Raw genomic sequence first — 20,393 nt, 5'->3', positions numbered from 1 at the left:
TAAAGATATGCCTGATGTATTGAGTTACAATAGTGAAATTGTCTATACATACGACAACTTCTAATAAAGAAGAATCCCGAGCATAGATAAAGATATTGAGATATTTTTCTCTAAATACTTACTTTTATGCCTATTTTATGAAGACTGAATCACTTGTTTGTATAAGTATAAATAAAATATATAGGTCTTAGTGATAAGGTTGTACTTAAGAAACATGTACCTTTAGTTTTATCATATTTATTTCAATATAAAACTTTACAAATTAAGACTTAACAATAAATCAGTATAAACTTACGAATTTTAATATTTACAACTTATTTACATAATCTAATTAATTAAAACAGACTTATTTACATTTTCATAATAAAGAAGATTAAAGTAGGTACCATTCACTGTTCACATACACTATAACATTTTGTCATGCCTTTGCAATTTCATTCAGGCTACGTTCATTCATTCATTCATTTTATATTTGTAGGGTAAATAATATAAAATACGTAATTTAGTATCTAAATGAGCAAAACATATTCACATTTTTCACATTCGAATGCTTTGGCCTTCATCTGACCTAATAAAGTAAAATAAATTTTAATTTAAGTACGAAAATCTAACACCACAAACATTTTCAAAGTAAAGCTTCCAATTTTCATTACGATTATTTACTCGCTATTTTAATATCGATTTAAATAATATGTTAAAAAGAAATTTGTTGTTTCTGAGATCCAACTCAAGTATTTCATTGGGTTGAATATAAAAATCTACACTAGTTCAAGTTTTTAATTTGGTTAACCAACTGTCCCGAAAATATATTTATTTAGTATAGTACTTACTTACTTAAAGGCAAGTACTAAGCCAATTTTCACTAATACAGGTACGAAATGTAGACGCCTAAGCACGTAAGCACGTAGCATATGCTTACTTAATTATTGGTAAACTTTGTCACTTTATATTTGTAAATTGGTTGTCATGAAACCCACCCATTTGAAATTCAAATATTTAAGCCAACTATAGGAGTTCATTCTGTGAAAGAGTATTCTTGGTTTAGCTTTTAGTTTAGAACTGAGAACATAGTATGAGTAGAGAGAACATACTCTATCTAATTTGTGAGTTATACAAGTCTTGAGAGTCCCCTGAAACTGCCTGCCTAAAACCTGGTGGTAGCTGAATTGTTGCCAACACATTTTGAACTTGATGAAAATGGTTTAAGTCCAAATGTAAATCTATTTTTCTCTATAAAAGACCCTTATTGATGTCAAGATCCTGATCACGAACACCTTATACGATAGCACAAAAAGTGCAAACAATATTTTTTTATAAGTTACTGGCCAGGCAGAACCAGGATAAAAGAAAAAAGTTATAGGTACATTTCTATCGCGCATTCTCGAGGAGTATTTTCGAGACATTGTCACTTCGGTCGGTGACGTCACTTCAGTCGGTGACGTCACACTCGATGCGGCTTACGCTGTGGGGAGACAATCTTCAGCATGGTGACGATGGGAGCCTCGAAGGCAACGGAGATGATGAACGCTAGGACGTACGATATCACCGTCAGCCCCAGGAACAGGACGAACTGGAAACGATGAAGGTATGTTAGCGTTGGTTTACTTCATAATTTCACGGTCATAGGCGTTGCCGTTTTGGTATCGGTATCCTTAAATCGGGGATAATGTTAAAACCTCACGCCCTTTATCGTAAAGTCTTCTGACCTGTCGCTTATCTTCTGTTTTCATTTTGGCTTTCCGCTATTATAACTCTGAGTTTTTTTCACTCTACTAATATGGAGACGAATATAAGTTTTTGAACTCATTTGATTGATGTTAGGTGACTATGTTGGTCGCAGAAACTGCGAGTATTTTGATCATAATCAAGTCATTTAGTGCACGACCCTTCCTAACATACAAGAGGCAAATGAAGGATTTAAAGGACTCCCAATGCTAGACACAAGGTTTACTAAAGCCTGTGTTTCCATATGTTTTAACTATCGAGTTAGCAAGCCATGTGGTGACGGCAGAGTAGAGTACATTTGTCATCAACCCCTACTCTTCCCACGGGTGTGTCGTAAGAGGCGACTTAGGGACTACACATCAAACAGAGAACGGGCAGCAGCGCTCTCTGAAAAACATCAATCTTTTAAACTGCGATCTCCAACCCGCCTGCCAAGCGTGGAGATTATGGCGAAACCCTCCACTATAGTGTAGGAGGCTCATAGTTCAGCAGTGGACTGTAAAGAGCTGTTGATAATGATGATGATGATCGAGTTAGCAACTCACCACAAGCAGTTCTCCAAGGTGGATGGGGTGCGTGAGATGCATGGCCACGTAGCGTAGTACCACCGGGTGCACCAGGTACGCGCAGTACGTCACGCGCGAGAACGGGTACAGCACCGGCGCCGCCAGCAGGCTGCGGACCCAGCCTGGAACAAGAAACAATTTTTTGAATATAGAGGAACAGAAATGGACTCAGTATTGAGCCCTGTGGAAGTCTGTAGGAAAAAAAAACTTTTAATGACGAGGAATAGAAAAGGACTCAGTATTGACCCTTGCGGGAGTCCATCGGAAAATGTTGAAGTCTCGTAAAGATAACACTTATTGACAGACGTGATCCCTTTAGGGGTTACACATCAAATTTTAATCTCATCGGCATTAAGTCCGCCTTATGTACATCGTTCTAAGTGCATATAAGTTTAAAAATAAAAAAAAAATAAAAATCAAACAGAGAACGGGCAGCAGCGCTCTCTGAAAAACATAATTTTTTTAAATTGCAATCTCCAACCCGCCTGCCAATCGTGGGGATTATGGCAAAACCCTCGGCTCATAGTCCAGCAGTGGACTGTAAAGGGCTGTTGATGATGATGTGATCCCTTTATGGATGACGCTGCAATTGTATTAGGTGAAGATAAAAAATGAACACCTATGCTTGACCTTGCAAATGGATTACCTTTAAAATAACAATATGTTTAATGATCTGAAATTGCAAATTCACAGAATGCATGATTATTTGTTGCGGACTCAGATTTTGAAGCTTATTTCAATATCATGAACACACTCATACACTGTAAAGCATATCCATCCAAGAAGAACATGAGCGTATAGAAGAAGGTTTACAAACCTCCGTATCCCGTGGAGCAGGCGATGATGATCCAACCGATACAGGCCGCCCATAGCGAGTGCGAGAGCGCGCTGTAGACTGCCGCGCTGGCGACGCCCAGCTCTGTCTGGTACAGCCCGAAGATCAGGAACAGAAGCATCCCCGTGCATGCCGCCCAGCCCACGCCCGCCCATACCTGGAAATGTAGATTTGTGTTAGAAATGTTAAAGAATGGATGAAGATTGAAGAAATACAGAAGAATTTACGGAGGCCAATCAAATCGCAGTGTCTGATAAATTGTCACACGAACTGTCAATCTTCAAATTAAGAAGAGCTTGTCTTTGCTCTCTCCGCATAAATTTAGTAGGCGAAGCCTTTGAGCCTGCCTTAGAGGGTGCCCGCTCCTAAAAGTAATTTGACTTTATAATTCTTTTCAAATTCGTTTATTTATTTCTTTAACTTAGTTCAGTAACAAGTTGTTGGAGCTTCCTGCAACAGATGTTGCTTGTGCTAGTAAGCACAAATATTATAGAGATCTAACACGGGATCGATAAGATTCTGCCTAAGTTAAAAATGAATTAGGTGGAGCTAGAAATTACAAGACTGCAACTAAAACAATTTCAGTCTTACCCTGCCCATTCTGATCTTCAAATTGGTTTTGAACAGGATCCATCCAGTGGCCATTCCGACCAGGTAGGGTCCCAATCTCGTCCAGGGCTTGTCGTAGATCTTATCGAACTGTGTGAAGGGGTCTTCGCTGTTAGGAATATGCTCGTTGCTCCAGGAAACGTATCCTGTCGTGAATAGGGAGGACACGAAGAAGACTCCCGTAAGCGAGACGGAGAGTTTGAAGTGGCTGGAATAAGACAAAGACAACTATAACTACTGCTAAAGGATCAAAATTAAATAGTGTGGAATTAAAATTTTTATTTTGTAATATCTCACACTGTAAATAGTGTTAGTGTGATCATACCTTGTTGCCAAGATGAGTAGGATAGCACTGACAGCATAAAATTGAGTATCATCAGAGAGATACCAACTCCATAACATGCACTGAAACAATAAAAGATTGTAAAGTTTTGATAAACGGAATTTAACGTAGGCGCACAAGATTTTTAATTTTTTTATATTTACAAGAACGGCAAGAATTTACATCTATTTTAACAGTTTATGAAAGGTTCTTTAGCGCTGACCACAGGCGGGAAGACGCAGTTGACTGTGGCGTTTTATGCGAGAGATCCTGCAGTTGACTTCCAGTAACTCATACGGTAGACTGTGGCGTTCAATACTCAATCGTTTATTGCATAACCACATGCGTTCTATGAAAGAATTATATGCCCAGCAGTGGCTGATAGTAGTGACAGGTGCCTATCATCACAAAGTAGCCCCTTACCATCTGTTCCACGGGAAAGAGCGTGTTGATGTACAGCAGGTTGCGCCACCAGTACTGCGGGCAAGTCTCGTGATCCATGGCCGGCGGCTCGAACACCGCGTTGTGGGCGAACCACTTCATCGTCACTTCCACTACGCCCAGCATGAACAGGTATGGCGCTGTCAGCCTGAGGATATGGGAGATGCGGTATTAATTATGAGTCAACAAGCAAACAGAGAGGTAAGAAGCAGCGTCAAGACGTATAAAGATCTTAGCAGACTTATCAACTCGGAAAGGAATCAACACCGTTTTGCCTTTCGTGAGCTGTCATCGCCTTTCGCGCGCTGTAACCGCGAGGCGAGGCGTTTACGTTATGGTGCGGATAAGTGTAAGAAAGAATACTGACCGCCTCGAGTTGATACGGTTACGATCCCTTTCCGGGTTGATAAATGTGCTACGTCCTTAAATAGGGACGTGAAAGGGATCAACAAATTGGATAGTGCTGAGAAACACCTCAAAATTTTAACTTTTAGCGGCATTATTTATTTATTTATTAGGTCTACCAACATTGTTACATTACAACATGTACTATCGAGGACTCGGACGCCTTGACACCTTAAGGGCCTAAATTGTTTGCACACACACGCTCGATTAAGCTACGCCCCCATTCATTCATCTTTCNATATTAGAAGGCAAACTTGAAATAAAAATCATCAAATTAACAAAATTAAAGATCAATAACTAAAAAAGAGGATCAAATATTATTTTTGTTTACCAAATATTAAAAGAGTATGTTAAACATAAATATTATGTTACCTTTAATGAAGATCATTCATAATTTATCCGTAGATCAACTAATATAGACCCAATAATTAAAATAAAGATAAAATATAATAAAAAACATCATTTATTTTTAAAAGTGCACATACAAAAAAGATCAATTAGTTTTTAGAGGATCAAATAATATTGTCCCATATAAATATGTATAGCTATTTATTATATAGCTGAGAATTCCGGGTGAAGCTCATTTCCACCTTCAGACAGGTAATTTTTATCAGGTGAGAGATGCAAGCCAAGAGTTTCCATGGGTATAAATGCACATCGTCAAGAAACTTTCAAAGTTAGGAGAATCTTACAAATTCTTCGTTCGATTGAATGAATATCTCACCTTGAAAACGACGATGCAGGTGTGTCCGAAGATGACCCAGACCATGGACAGCGAGCGCAGCCCGTGCACGACCGGCACGGTGTCGGCGCCCACGCTCTGGTCGAAGATCTGCAGGATGTTGGCCTTCATCGAGAACGACAGCAGTAGCTCGGACCAGATGCCTGGAGAAAGATTTTTGTAGTCCTATAACGAATATACTGGCAAATGTCGTAACAACATCATTGCTGCCTTTAAGTAGACGTCTATTGCTGAACATGCGAGTAGGCCTTGCTCGAAGATTTCTAGATAGGCTAATTAGAAGCAACCCTCATATCCACCTACCAATATGGACAGAGTGATCTTATAAAGTTTGCAGGAAGAACTATCATATTTTTCTTACAAAAATCATCATCAGAGGTTCACCTACACTCTAGGTCATATCATAGGTTCGCTCAGAGGATATCTTACGAAAAATACATCTTGGGAACCTACTCGCGTATGTAAAACTACTTACTTAGTTTGAGTTCATCGTCAGTGGTAGACGCAGTTTCCCCAGTCAACCGTTCTTCCGAATGAGTGCTGTTGATTGCGATGTTGTTGTTCACGTTGTACATAGATTTTCCTGCAAAAAATTTTTGAATTAAGTCAAAATTCACGTATACTTGGTTTAGCGTTCCTATCTACTCGTGAAAAGATCTCTTTAGCCTCAACAAAGCCTATCAATTAACGAGGTAATACTTACTCCAAAAGATCACAACTAGTGTTAATAGCTTGCAAAGCCAGTAGCCATTATGGTAATTGATGAAGAAAAGGAAGTATGTACGCTGCAGCGTATTTTCTTGTTCTCTGGCAGGTATGTGTATTCCACTTTATATCAATATTGTTTCTATTATATTACCATTAGCAACAGTGATGTCGTCCAGCCCATTGAGGTCGAGCTTCAGGTCGCCGCGCGCGCCGCTGTCGGCGGCCGCCATATTGGCAGCGCGGCGCCGGCGCCGGCGCACCTCGCGCGCCAGCCGCAGGTCGTAAGCCGTCGCCACGATCAGCAGTATGGCTACTGCGGTCGAGACACCGCTGGAAAGTAAAGTAATGTTTATTTCTCACCAATATAACAGATAATACACTCAACATCAAATAAATCGCACCTTCCGCGACGCGAACTTTATAGATTTTCTTCTGACACAATCATGGTGCCCCAACAATATTGGTGTTATTTGAAAGCCCAATAAATAAACTTAAAGAAAAACACATTTAATTTTTTTATAAACAATTAACAGGTACCATAAATGTGACTTGAAAAAAGGCCTCACTTGGGGCTCACCTATGGGACCAAGTAGACGAATTTTTGGGGTTATAAAACCAAATAATGATCTTACGTATCTTTTTTAACAGATGGATAGAAATTAATCCCAATTTAACAATTTTATAGCCATAAAAGTTGGCTCAAGCGTAACTACCTATTTTTTGAAGAAGTGACTCTGGATCCTTCTAAAGACACATTTTTGGGGTAAAAACCTTTCCTTCAATGAAATGAAGTTTAGAACTAGGCTTTCAAATGGTACCAATGTTGGTGGGAAGTGGGGATGCATACGTTTGATAAGTGCTTGTCGCGGGAGGTGAGATTTATTTGATGCCGAGTGTATTATGATAACAAACAATCAGGAAAAACAAAAAGTAAGAATGTTGGTGGGTTGATACCTGAACTAGGAAGATTCCTGTGTCTCAGGTTACCAACCCTCCACCCCATACAATGGTTTATATTATAAATAAATTGATTATAATAACATTTAAGAAAATAACTATTATAAAAGTATGAGAATTTTAAAGGTAGAAACAAACAAAATTTCGACACATTATTAGAAAATAGGAAGGAAAAGGAATAGGTTTTCTTCAGTAAAGCGATTTGCACGGTTTGTGTCTATTAATTGTGCGTTCGAAACACCGCTGGAAAGAAAAATGTTTCCAATAACGAGATTTGTTGGCTTATTCCACTATTCCCCATTGACAATCCCCGAACCTATTACTTGTATTTCTTTTATCTTATTTTCTGCAGACTACCAGCTAAGCAGTTGACTATAGATACTCCCCTGACGCATGGCATTCATGTGAGATTCATGTAGGTCAAGTATTGCCATACACATTGTAATTCCATTATTTGACTGTGTAGTTTTTAATACCATAATCAACATGAGTCAGTGTCCATTACATTAAATAGATATTGCATAATATTATAATGTGGGTCACATTTACGTATAGTCGTGCAAACGCTGAAATCCGCCCGCGGCTGGGTTTATTATTTGTAACAAAATGGTAGCTGTTGTTAACGCAATACATGCGTTGCAAAACAACCAAACGTAAATACTTAATTAGGTAATGTTTGTTGTGCTGTAGTATTGTAACTGCAATTTTATAAATGGACAATTTAAATTCCGATTGCATTTAATGAAAATTGTCAATTTTGAAATTAAAAGATGCTATCGCGTAGCTCTATATTTTACCAGTTACATTTGCTTAGTAACATCCATTCAGTCAGTGATGTATGATTGAGTAATAAACATAAATTACCCAAGCTATCATATACGCAATTATATTACTTGGTTGCCCCGGATTCGCATGAGCAAGTGTACGAAACATTTCTAAAAATCTCATAATAAGTGCATGATCATGCGTTACGTTAACGCCTCCTTATTAAGAAACTATTTAATTGGTCGTCTATCATCATCATCATCATCATCATATAATCTGTCTTCTATGAACAACTTTTCTACTTTCAGTGACCATTGATTTAATTGTCCAACCTATCTATACTTACACAAAGGCCAATCCCAACTTAATCCTCCGATAGGAAAAAAAACGTAATTTCCCAATACATTTTCCCCATTCGGAGGGAGTCCATCGTGTGATTTTGCCCCCAGGAGCAACAATGCTAGAAACGAACGGAACAAATCTAGATCTTATCTGGCAAAGAGGAGGAACCAATCTTTTCCACAGAAACTTTATTTAATTTATACAGTTACGGATTTTCATGAGGCCTTTAGATCCTGCAGTTGCAGTGGTGGGATTTACGGGTTTTCAAGGGACCTGTAGATTCTACAGTTGCAGAGGTGGGAAAGAGTGGCGGGGTTACGATTGAAAATAGGGCACAGCCATAAGAAAGAAGGCATAAGTATACAGCAGCACTTGGAACGTCGGGTCACTCGTGTAGGTGTATCCGCTGTGCTGCCTCGGACACCGAATAGCAAGTTAGTTACAAGCCTTAGAATTACTTACGTGGAAAATAGGGATCAGACGGAAGAAACAAGTACCCAAAGTAGAATCAAGTAGGTAAGGTCACTCGTGTAGTCGTTTAGGTATAGCCGCGGTGCTGCGACCGAATAGCAAGGTAGTTACGATTGAAAAGAGGGTACATCATAAGGCATATACTCACAGCAGAACTTGGAAGGTAGGGTCACTCGTGTAGGTGTATCCGCCATGCTGCGGCGAGCGGACGGCGACCACGCTCTGACGCAGGAGCGGCGCGTGCGCAGCGCCCACCAGCGCGCCCACGCGCTCGCGCGAGCAGGATTCGGGCAGGCACAGGCCTAGGTGCAGCGTGCGCCGCTGGAAAAAACATCAATTAGTTACTAAAGTATACTATCTTAGACTATAAATAATTCTTTTTTTTTATATACAGGGTGTTAGGTAAATGGGTATATGAGCCGACACTAGCCCATGTTAACATGGGCATATAAATGGTATGGTGAAGTCAGAAATTTGATATCATAATTTTATTTTTTTAATTTTCATACAAAATAAATAAATTTTATAAAATCCGTTTTGTATGAAAAATAAAATAATTAAAATGAAGATATCAATTTTCTGACTTCACCATACCATTTATATGACCATGTTAACATGGGCTAGTGTCGGCTCATATACCCATTTACCTAACACCCTGTATATAGAAACATCTATCTGTTTTAGACAAACTTCGAACATAGGCCTACTCTTCAACCTGGGCCGGTTCAAGCCACTTGCATCCAGTTAATTCCAGTCTGTTGCTGGATGTCACTTGTCCATCTTTTCGGTCTTCCTCTTAGGCGATAGAAACAGCAGAATTTCTTTAAAACCTATAAACGCTGTTTTTGTGCAAACCGCTGTAGTTACAGGTACATCAATTACTATATATTTAGTCGTTAATTTTAGTTACAGATATAATTTTCTCTAGGATTTTATGGACACCTTATTCCAAGCAAATGTTTTGAGGTGGTCTGCCAGTGACGTAGTGAGTTATCTTGAGCGATATTCATCTATGTTGGAAGGATTGAATGTAATGAGGGCTATCGTTTTAGCGCTCAACAGTTAGCGCCACTGTAGAGTAAGGTCCTGTCACTTGCTAGTAGCGAAGACAGTGGCACCAACTTGTGAGCGCTAAAGTGGTGGAGGACTATCGCATTTGCACTCATCAAGATGGCGCCACTGTAGAGTAAGGTCCTGTCAATCGCCAGGGGTGCCAACTGTTAAGGCGATTAGAGTCCTCAATGACCTTGGGCGTTTGACCTTCACGCCGCGAGCAACACCCGCGCACCCCGCACCAAAAACTCCGATTTGACACCGATCAAAAATACACGGGCATAGGTNTCAAAAATCTGTTAAGCTCCATACAAAAAGCACCGGTTACCGTTATAGCTACGGTCAAAGTTAGGTGGCGCAACTCAGCCTAAAACTAAGAAAGATTGAAGAAAAAGAAACATTTCGTTTTAAACCTTAACCGTATGACAATAAAGTGCACAATGGTATTTCGTATTGCAACCTAAGCCCTGATTGTCTCTTATTGGTCGTAGTAAAAATATAGTAAAATGCGTAACCAATTAGAGACGGGGTGAGCACGTGACCGGAGCGATGCGCTTACGCTAAAATTTCTACAAAGTGGTCAGGCGAAAGAGTCCCCGATAGTACACATTACACTCTTAGAGTAGAGAGTTGAAACCTGCTTTTGAAAAATTGCTTGCATCACCTGGCAAATCTGTACGCAAGCAGTCCGATGAACTGAAGGATTCCCGATGTGAGCTTCCTGCGGCCCTTGGTGATGAGGTCCAGCTTTCCGTTGGAGTTGGTCCGGAAGTACAGGAATGTCACCAGCATACCTCTGCAAAACAAGTTTATTACATTTGTGACCTCCTTATAATACAGTGAACAAAATTCAGTAATACATGTGCTTATTTATGTGCATGGTCTAACAAAGCTGACGAAAGAAACGAACTTACCCTAAACAGAAGAAGGTATCGACACTGTACACAGCACTCAGAATCAGCTGGAACCAGAAGCTCTTCTCCAAGATTGCTCGAAGGGCAGTATTGTCGGCGTACTGGAAGAAAATTTCAAATCAGCATATTTTTAGAGGGAAACACATTGTGTTTTGGCAGTTGGAACTAAGATAGTCAGTTGCTCTATAATCGAGGAATCCGGGTGAAGCTCGCTTCCACTTTTTGCCTGATCATCACTTTCCATCAGGCCAAAAATGTTTTTCAGCAGTTAGTGGTAATATAAATAGGNTTAAGTATAAAAACGATAGCCCTCATTACAGCGACTGTGCGACTGGCACCCGCAGTGAGTGTGCGAGCGCGATAGCAACATAATTACGCGCGAGCGATAAGGATGGGTAGCTAGGGGTCATTGGACAAAATTCTACGTGCTCACGGACCAGACTATAGTTTAGATATTCTTAATGATGGTCAAAACGGACCTTAGTATAGGTAACTTAGGTTACTCACGGTGCTAACAATATCCTCGATGTCGCTGGTGACGCTGATGCGCACGGTGTAGAAGGCGGCCTGGAAGGGCGGCCCGAAGCCCGACATCGACACGTCCTGCCGCCACTCGCTGAAGATCTGCGACCCACTGCTCTCTGGAACAACACCAACCATTAATTACGTGGTTCATCACTTCAGCCACACGTCGTGGCCAGCCAGCGCAACATCATCCCGCATCTACCACGCTCTGTGAGTGATATAGACCCAATACGATGAACTGTCCCACCCGTGACACTGACAGGGGGGCGCCACCGTCAATACCGGATCGCTGGTTCCCATTTTTGTCATGTTGGAAACTATTGGAGTTTGGTGGGACAGTTCAGTGTAGGTCATCTATATTTCATCATCATCATCATCATTTCAGCCACAGGACGTCCACTGCTGAATATAGGCCTCCCCCAATGACTTCCACATCGCACGGTTGGTAGCGGCCTGCATCCAGTGCCTTCCTGCTACCTTTATCAGATCGTCGATCCACCTTGTGGGTGGACGTCCGACGCTGCGTTTTCCGGTACGTGGCCTCCACTCCAGAACCTTGCTGCCCCATCGGCCGTCTATGTGTGTACGTACTATGTGCCCTGACCATTGCCAGTTCGGCTTGCTAATTCGTCGGGCTATGTCAGTGACTTTAGTTCGTTTACGGATCTCCCCATTTCTGATTTGATCTCGTATAGAAACACCGAGCATAGCCCTTTTTATATCACACTGTGCAACTTTGGCCTATGGTGAGAGGCCACGTTTCCACACACTGAATAAAGACTTTCGTCTTGAGGCGCGTGGTTACTCACAACAGAATATAAAATACTCTAATTTTTAATTCGTTTAACCTAAGGACGTCCACTGCTTGATGAAGAGGAGGCTCAAGGATTTTCACAACGTCCTCCTAGATCGTCGTCGATTGCCATTCACTAGATCAGCGGTACTCAACCTTTTTTTTATACGGGCCACAAACACGGTTTAGTCATGATGTCGCGGGCCGCAAGCAGAAATAATTTAGGAGTAAAAAGAATTAGTTTTCCAAAATTACTTTAATGGTCGAGAAAGTGAAGGTAGTTACAATAAAATTAAAAATATTAGCCAAGATAACGATAAGACAGAAACTAAAATTTTGAAAAATAGTAATAACAGATGTAAATCATTCAATGTGATGTTTGAAACTGTGAACGCTTTTTCATTACTTTGTCCAGATCTGGCTTGTCGCTGCACGCTAACCTTATTACATCATCCAGGTGAGAATCTGTAAGTTTGTTCCTATACAAGTTCTTTATGTATTTCATTTTTGAGAATGACGACTCACACAGGTACGTAGACCCAAAAAATGTTAATAAGGTTTGGGCACTTCTCTGAACCATTTTATATTTTTGGGGAACAATGCTCCAAAATTCTACATATTCTTTGTTTTCCCTTTTTTCTTTAAACAGAACTTCTAGGTTGGTGTCATTTTTAAAATCGATGAATTCATCAAACAACTGTGAATAATTACAGTTTAAAACTGAAGCCAACTCACCAATAGTTGTTGTTTCTAAATGCCATGGATTTTCTACCAGTAACAAACATTTTCTTATTTTTCTTAGATCCTGAAATCTTTTTTGGAACTCGTTTAACAGTGCAGTTATATAATCCAAAAATATAACACAGTTTTTCTCAGAAATGTTGGAAAGGTCTTCTGTGGTCTTTAACATAGTGGAAAAATTTTGCAGATTTTTGTTCTGTAATTCTTTATAAAAAATACTTATCTTTTCTTCAAAAGCAAATACTGTATTGGCCATATTGGAGACTATCTTATCCTTACCTTGCAAACTCTGATTCACATTATTTAATTTTTCTGTGATATCACAAAGAAAAGCTAAAAGACACCACCATTCATCCTGTTGTAATTCAGGGTAAATTTTATTATTTTGGTCTAAAAAAAGCATTATTTCATGGCGTAAAGAAAAAAACCTTTCCAAAACTTTTCCTCTACTAAGCCATCGCACCGAGGTATGTAAAAGGACGTCGCTATACTCGCTTTTTAATTCTTCCAAAAGACTTGTAAATTTTCTGTGGTTCAATTCTTTTGCTCGTATATAATTGACAATATTGATTACTGTCTTCATTACTGCTTCTAAATCGGGATTCACAGCACGCGCGATCAAGTTTTCTTGATGGATAAAGCAGTGAAATGTCACTAAATTAGTTAAATTATATTTTTTCTTAAACAACGCAATAAATCCATTTTCGGACCCAGTCATTGAAGGACAGCCATCTGTACAAACACACACAATTTTTTTAATGTCAATATCATTCTGCTCTAAATAATTGCAAATAGTATCAAGGTAATCTATGCCTCGGGTTTGACCTTTCATTGATAAAAATTTCAAAAATTGTTCGACAATTAGATTATTCTCGGTACAATATCTAACAAACAACGAGCATTGCGATGTAGCTGAAATATCGGTACTGGAATCGAAAGCCAAACTAAAAAACTTGCACTTTCTCAGGTTATCCAAAACATCTTCATGAATATATTTAGAAATGTCTTCAATACGCCTCGTACAGGTTGAGTCGGAAAGCTGTATTTTTTTTATATCAGCTAGTATTTGTTTCTTGTTACTGAATTTATCAAAAAGTATATCAGCAGCACTAACAAAGCATTCTTTTACGATTTCTGCATCTGTAAAAGGTTTCATATGCTTACCAAGAATGTAACAAATTTCGTATGATGCCTTAGTTACCGCGGAGTCTTGTGACAATGCAACAGACATAACATTCTGTTGTTGATTTAATGATCTCTTAAAAAACTGCAATTTTTCATTTCTTAAAGACGATCCAGGAGGAAACGTGTCGTTGAACGAATTATGTTTTGTAGTAAAATGACGAGAAATATTGTATTTCTTCAATGTAATACTTTCACGACATATCAAACAAGTAGCTGCACTGTTTTTGTTAGGCACAACAAAATATTCAGTTTCCCACTCATCTTGAAACAATCTATTTTCATCAGATATCTTTCGTTTATACTTAGAAGATACTCCTGACATTGTTTTTAAATTAAAACAATAACGAAACACTGAACAACTTCAATAAGTCAAACTCAAAACAAGTTGCAACCGGCAAACAGAACGACACGCGCTCACGTAGAAGAGGGATTCCCGCTCGCGGACCTCCCTTTCTGCCAAACACTCACTGGATGGAACGCACCGCCGACCGCGGCCGGCTATCTAGTTACCTATTGTTTTTCTCTGCTGCTCGTGCACTATTTCGCCGACGCGTCGCGAATGGGCGCGAAATTCAAAATAGTATACAATTATCTCTGAGTGTACGCGGGCCACTGATAAAGGCCCGGCGGGCCACATGCGGCCCGCGGGCCGCAGGTTGAGTATAGCTGCACTAGATTGTCGACAGAGTGGGATCCCTTGAGTAATGTTTGTATTTCATATTTCTTGACTATTTTTTCCCTTTATTTTCACAGCAAAATGTATGTTCTTGTCCTAAGGACACTAAAATAGTTCACTTTGTGAAGTAATACGAGTGCCTGAATGAATTTATCAGTGTGGTACGACATTTCAACGTGAAACTGCTCTTAAACAAATTGAGGCGCCTTTGTAGGCGTTAAACTGTTTAGCATGGTTTTTATAGTCCAAAAGCTTAGTAAGCAGCATTCGGTAACTATTTTTTTAATTAAAAACTTTATTGCATAAGAACATAGTACAAAAATCTCAATCATAACTAATATTTATTGAGAAAAATGGTTCTGTCAAAAGTGGTTAGACTTTGTAAAAATTGGTAGGGTAGTTCGGTTTTATTTTGAATTCATAATTAAAAGTCAAAACGTTCGTCAGTGCAGGTCATTTGGATGTAGTGTTGGTCACAAGTTAAATGTTTTGTTAAATCTTTTTGATATTACTCGTATTATTTCGGGATGTCTGTAGTTAAGGTCGTGATTAGGCTATATTATGTGCAAAGTTATATTTATATCGAGTATACTTAAATTAGTGCAGTGTTAAAAGTTACAAGTGTGAAATTGCGGAGACCCCCAGGAGTTAACTGACCACCTGTAAGTTACTATTTATTTCTTCATGTTACATCTTATTTGGCCATAAAATTAACGATAACAATGAATTAACTTGGGTGATGAAAACTTTATCCTATTTAACTTTATTATCTTGTCAATTGCAATAAACACCCACCTACTAGTCCGTTAACAACGCAATTATTTTAGTTACAATGCTACGCGCACGCGCAGATTTCAACGCTCAGTACAAAAGACATCAACGCGCTGAATAGACATGTTGACACCACCAATCAATTGACGTACTTTTTTAAACTGTCAAAACGAAACTCTCCCATAGATTTTGATGGCACTACAAGCAAGTGACGTCACTATTTTTTCAACTCAATTAAACTACTTTTTTCAATTACAATGCGAACAAAAATCGTAATTTACAGGTAATTTAAAATTAATTAAGTTTTTAAGATCAGAATGAAAGGTCTTTTTTAAAAAAAATGTGGTTTTGAATTATTGGGGTATGGTGTCAAACTGTCTATTGATACGAAGTCGTTGCAAATAACCACAACTTTAAAACTTCAATCGTTTTATTGCGACAATATGGCGATATTTCAATATGAATCTAATAAAAGACACTACAAAGTCTTTGAATCACAATTGGTTTAGGCTGTAAAGGACAATAAAGCCCTAAATGAGTGCCATGACATAAATCTGTCACGTTTGTACCTTCAAAAAGACCTTACTATGTATGTCAATTAAAATGTTTGTGACAATACCAGTAACGGAGTCGGTATAAAGTACAATAAATGAAGGTTTATTGAAGTAGACACCGCCTAATTGTGATAGCAAGGCCAGCAGGGTATTTCGTGGAAAGTTCCGCACTACCCGTATGCTTAAGGNAGCCTTAAGATGCATATCATTAATATTGTGTATTACCTATTACGTACGTACATTATTTAAAATTATGATTACAAATTACGACTCAAGAATTTACAGTTGGTTCATTCTTACGATTAAATTAATATTGTGCTAGCGTAAAATACATAGTGATATCATTTTTTCGAATAGATTTAGGTAAGTCAAACAATAAAATACCAATATTTGGGTTTCGAGATGCTTGGTTAAGATGTATACGCAATACTGAATGGTGTTTAAAGTTCTAAAAATTAAGTTCATTGATCTATTAACTTCCCTAACTTTAAGGTGTTCTTAGGTATATTTCAACTATTAATCTACACACTAAATATAGGTGTAACAAGTAACAAGCACATGATTGATCCAAATACATGATAAATGATAAATAGCTTTGCTAACTGAAATTCTAACATAGATTCAAATCCGTAGGTAGTTGGTTAAAATTCTAACATTTGGACTAGTCATGGACTTCGACCTTTTCTAGAGTGTAGCCTATTTTCGCTGTCAAAAGCCTCAAAAGCTCCGCATCCGCGTGCGGTCAGCGCCTCCCCTTGACCCAGTGCAGGAGCCCCGGCTCGTTACATCAGCCTCCGGCACGCAACGCTTGCGTATTGTTAGCCGAGTTACCAACGCTGGGAATTCCGTGCTTGTCAGCTGGTTGGCTAATCGTTTGGTTTAATATTGGAAATAATTTAAATAAACCCCGATAAGGTTGCTAAATAAACATTATGCTAATCGAAATTATGTCAAACTATCTTTCCGCCCGCGGCTTCGCCCGCGTGGAATTTTGTCTGTCACAGAAAAACTTTATCGCGCGCGTCCCTGTTTCAAAAACCGGGATAAAAACTATCCTATGTTCTTTCCCGGGACTCAAACTATCTCTATGCCAAATTTCATCAAAATCGGTTGCGAGGTTTAAGCGGGAAAGCGTAACAGACAGACAGACAGACAGACAGACAGACAGAGTTACTTTCGCATTTATTAGTTGGGATAAAATTCTGCTATCTTAAAAGTATGCCATTGAAATTCGGGTTTATAAACATTCTGCCAAACGATGATTATATTTAACAATGTTTATGCCTTATAAGTATTCGGTTAAAGAAGGTTATGCCAAGTGAGTTATGCCAAATGAATTTGTGCGTAACAAGTTTCTACCAGATAAAGGGGAGCCATCGATCAACATGGAAAGCATTGGGGGAGGCCTATGTTCAGCAATGGACGTCCAATGGCTGAATGATGATGATGATGATGATGAAACCCCGATTAAAAACGCTAGACTAATCATCTTTACTTCTTTACAAGGATAAATAATATGAACTTTCCAATTTGAGAATATCCTAAAATGTTTATTCCCAGTCACCTTAAAAATTTTGGAGATAAAATAGTGTAGATATGCTAATTAGGATTGCGATATTTAAAAATGGTATAGCTTACTTTAAACAACGAAGTAGTTAATTGACTTTGCAATTTGGTTATCAGTTGCAGAGTGGAGATAAAATTGAGTTATCCAAATTAACGTTACTTTACTTTATAATAAATAGTCTTTATTTTCTCATCACAAACATTACAATGACACAAGTTATTAAGCACATTACAAATTCATAAAACACAGTTGTTTGTGTGAGACTGATGCCTGTGATAGGTATTTGCATACCTGTAGTACAGGTCATCAGGCTCCCACCACCCCAGATATTGGCACAATTTAGAATTAATTTAAGAACCGATAGTATATTACTATGACTCAGACATGGTAGTGATGTATGGCAACGTATTAACTATTAATTAACCTAATTAATCTAATCAGAAAAGGAACACTAGGATTTGTTATTGTAGTGTGTGTGTGTGTGTGTGTGTGTGTTATACTTTAAAATAAAATGTTGTTAGTTGGTTAAGCACATATTTATAAGGAGTTATAAAATTAAAAGTTCAAGCTTTTACAAAGTTTTAGCTGTTTTCCAAAACTTCTCTTTGAAGATTATATGAATTGAATTCATTAACGCGATAAAATAATTTCATTAAAATCTTTCATCGATTGAAGTATCCATTCTTCATTGGACTTTAGTCCTACTAATATTATAAATGCAAAAGTTTGGATGTCTGGATGTTTGTTACTCTTTCACGCAAAAACTTCTGAACGGATTTTGATGAAACTTTACAGTATTATTATTTATAACCCAGAATAACACAAAGGCTATAATTTATGACGATATGTGACATACTAAATTTCACGCGGGTGAAGCCGCGGGCAAAAGCTAGTATGTAATACAACCTACAAACAGGGAGTGAACCTGTAGTGGCATGCTATAGTGCAGTTTCCGATGTTATGGTACTTATGGTTGGCAACATAAAATAACCGTCATTTGGGACGAATGGTGTCGCCATAGTTTGAGTTGCGAGGGTGAAATGCTATGTTCTACGGTGATGTGGCAACCTTAGGGCATGGCTAGAAAATAAATACGGTGTTGGGACACCGGAAGACCAGCCTGGTTTTTCGGGTCCAGTTAACAGATAAATACTTGGCTACCTGACAAACCTCTTCAAATAGCATGTTTTAGAAACGCGAAACGACTGGTCTGAAACAGGGAATATCGTAATCGCATGTCAGTCTTATTTGTAGTGTTAATTATCTCATATCAGTGGTAATAATAGTTTGGGGCAACAGAAAACAAAAAAAAATTACGCACTTTTAGTTATAATAATTAATTTTCTTGTATGCGTGTTTGTCTTGTTGGTTGACCAAATAAATAAAATAAAAATAAAGTGTATTTTTCGATTTTAAGTGCTCAATATTCATATCGAAAGTTATTTATAAAAGTTAACTTATTTTCTGTCTAGACTAAAATGAAATAATATTGACGTCATTTTCATTCAATACTGTGTACCTTTAAAGTCCGTAATGCGATGTGAAAAATGGCGAAAGCAGCTAACATTTTACAAGACACGAAAAGAACGACATACTCGTAGCTTAGCTAGATCCTCCCATTCATGCTAAATTGCTTAGACATTATAACTAAACGAATAATTAAGAACACCAAACTCATTAATCACTCATATTGCAACCGATACGAATATCAACGCCTCCATCAGTTAACACAGAGCTTGATTACTATCATTATGTTGGTGTATTATGATATTTGTATTAACTGTGCCTAGCCTTGAGAAGTGACGGTTTCGCCGATTATTAGAGCGTGTTGTTCAATATGTGTGATGATGACTTGATGATCTTAATTTAGTTATTGCAAATCAATCGTAAATAAGAATGAGTTTTCATTAAATGTAGGTAGTTAGGTTGTAACTTTTTAAATTAAAAATGAGTAATATGTTAATACTTGAATGTTGGTAGTACCTAGTGTTGGTGGCAAGAATATTTTTATTTATAAACTTGAGGGTAGTTCGGTTTTATGCATTCTCCAGTTGCCAAATCGGTCATTGTTGGGTGCGTTGTTACTCAGTCAGTACGCGCTGTGAATTATTATTAGTTTTTGAGTTCAGAATTTATAGAATACTTAACTGACAAGAAACTAAAATGTATTCTTTATTGTTATTTATTAGTGACGGTGTTACAATGTGGCAGTGGTTCGGGTGGAGATGGGCCTACCTAGAAGATTGATGTAGCAAGGTACGTAAAATTTTTAGTCGCATTTCGTATATTTATAGGTACCTACAATAATTAGATAGTGATACTATTTGAACATTAGAACTTTGAATTTAATTAACAATGTCCTTGATCGCCCAGCACTTAGTAATTCAAGTCGCCATTGCACTTTATATTGCATCAGTAATTTGCTACAATGCACTAAAGCTATTTATAAACTTATTAAAAGCTTTATTTAGTTATGCTCTTGTTCATATATTATGTATAGAATATGCAACATTTATAAGTACTTTTTAACTACATTAAGAAATTGACTTACATTAGGTACCTACTAATTGACAGAATTACCAAATCGGTACACGATTTGGTTCAGTGCAACAACGTTCAGCCAGAGCAGTCGTTCAACAAGCAAAAGGTCGTAGATTTGTACCATACATATCTTACTTTTGTGAGGTATTAGATAAATGTTCTAAAATCTAAACGTAATCTTAAAA

At 38.1% G+C, this 20,393-nt stretch overlaps 2 protein-coding genes across 2 annotated transcripts in view; both read right to left on the bottom strand.

The window, feature by feature from the left end:
* Window positions 1-117: 117 nt before the first annotated feature.
* Window positions 118-20,393, bottom strand: part of LOC114360478 (nose resistant to fluoxetine protein 6) — a 55,591-nt gene continuing 35,315 nt past the window's right edge. Inside the window, exons 3-13 of the mRNA XM_028315200.1 lie at window positions 11,363-11,496; window positions 9,037-9,209; window positions 6,505-6,683; window positions 6,121-6,228; window positions 5,596-5,788; window positions 4,481-4,646; window positions 4,061-4,140; window positions 3,718-3,943; window positions 3,109-3,283; window positions 2,271-2,413; window positions 118-1,570 (exon numbers count right to left, since the gene is read on the bottom strand). Coding sequence (XP_028171001.1) covers window positions 1,442-1,570; window positions 2,271-2,413; window positions 3,109-3,283; window positions 3,718-3,943; window positions 4,061-4,140; window positions 4,481-4,646; window positions 5,596-5,788; window positions 6,121-6,228; window positions 6,505-6,683; window positions 9,037-9,209; window positions 11,363-11,496 — 1,706 coding nt within the window. The 3' untranslated portion in view covers window positions 118-1,441. The remainder of the gene's footprint in view (window positions 1,571-2,270; window positions 2,414-3,108; window positions 3,284-3,717; window positions 3,944-4,060; window positions 4,141-4,480; window positions 4,647-5,595; window positions 5,789-6,120; window positions 6,229-6,504; window positions 6,684-9,036; window positions 9,210-11,362; window positions 11,497-20,393) is intronic.
* LOC114360462 (general transcription factor II-I repeat domain-containing protein 2-like) lies at window positions 12,335-14,760 on the bottom strand. Its single transcript, XM_028315182.1, has 2 exons — window positions 14,079-14,760; window positions 12,335-13,646 (listed from the first exon to the last, which is right to left on the bottom strand). The coding sequence occupies exons 1-2, from the start codon at window positions 14,419-14,421 to the stop codon at window positions 12,541-12,543; spliced, it is 1,449 nt and encodes a 482-aa protein (XP_028170983.1). The 5' UTR covers window positions 14,422-14,760; the 3' UTR covers window positions 12,335-12,540.

The sequence above is a fragment of the Ostrinia furnacalis genome, unplaced genomic scaffold (genome assembly GCF_004193835.3).
Source record: "Ostrinia furnacalis isolate ACB-3 unplaced genomic scaffold, ASM419383v2 OfSCF5051, whole genome shotgun sequence".
Lineage (NCBI taxonomy): Eukaryota > Metazoa > Arthropoda > Insecta > Lepidoptera > Crambidae > Ostrinia > Ostrinia furnacalis.
The sequence above is the reverse complement of the archived record's forward strand: the minus strand, read 5'-3'. Positions and strand labels throughout refer to the sequence as shown.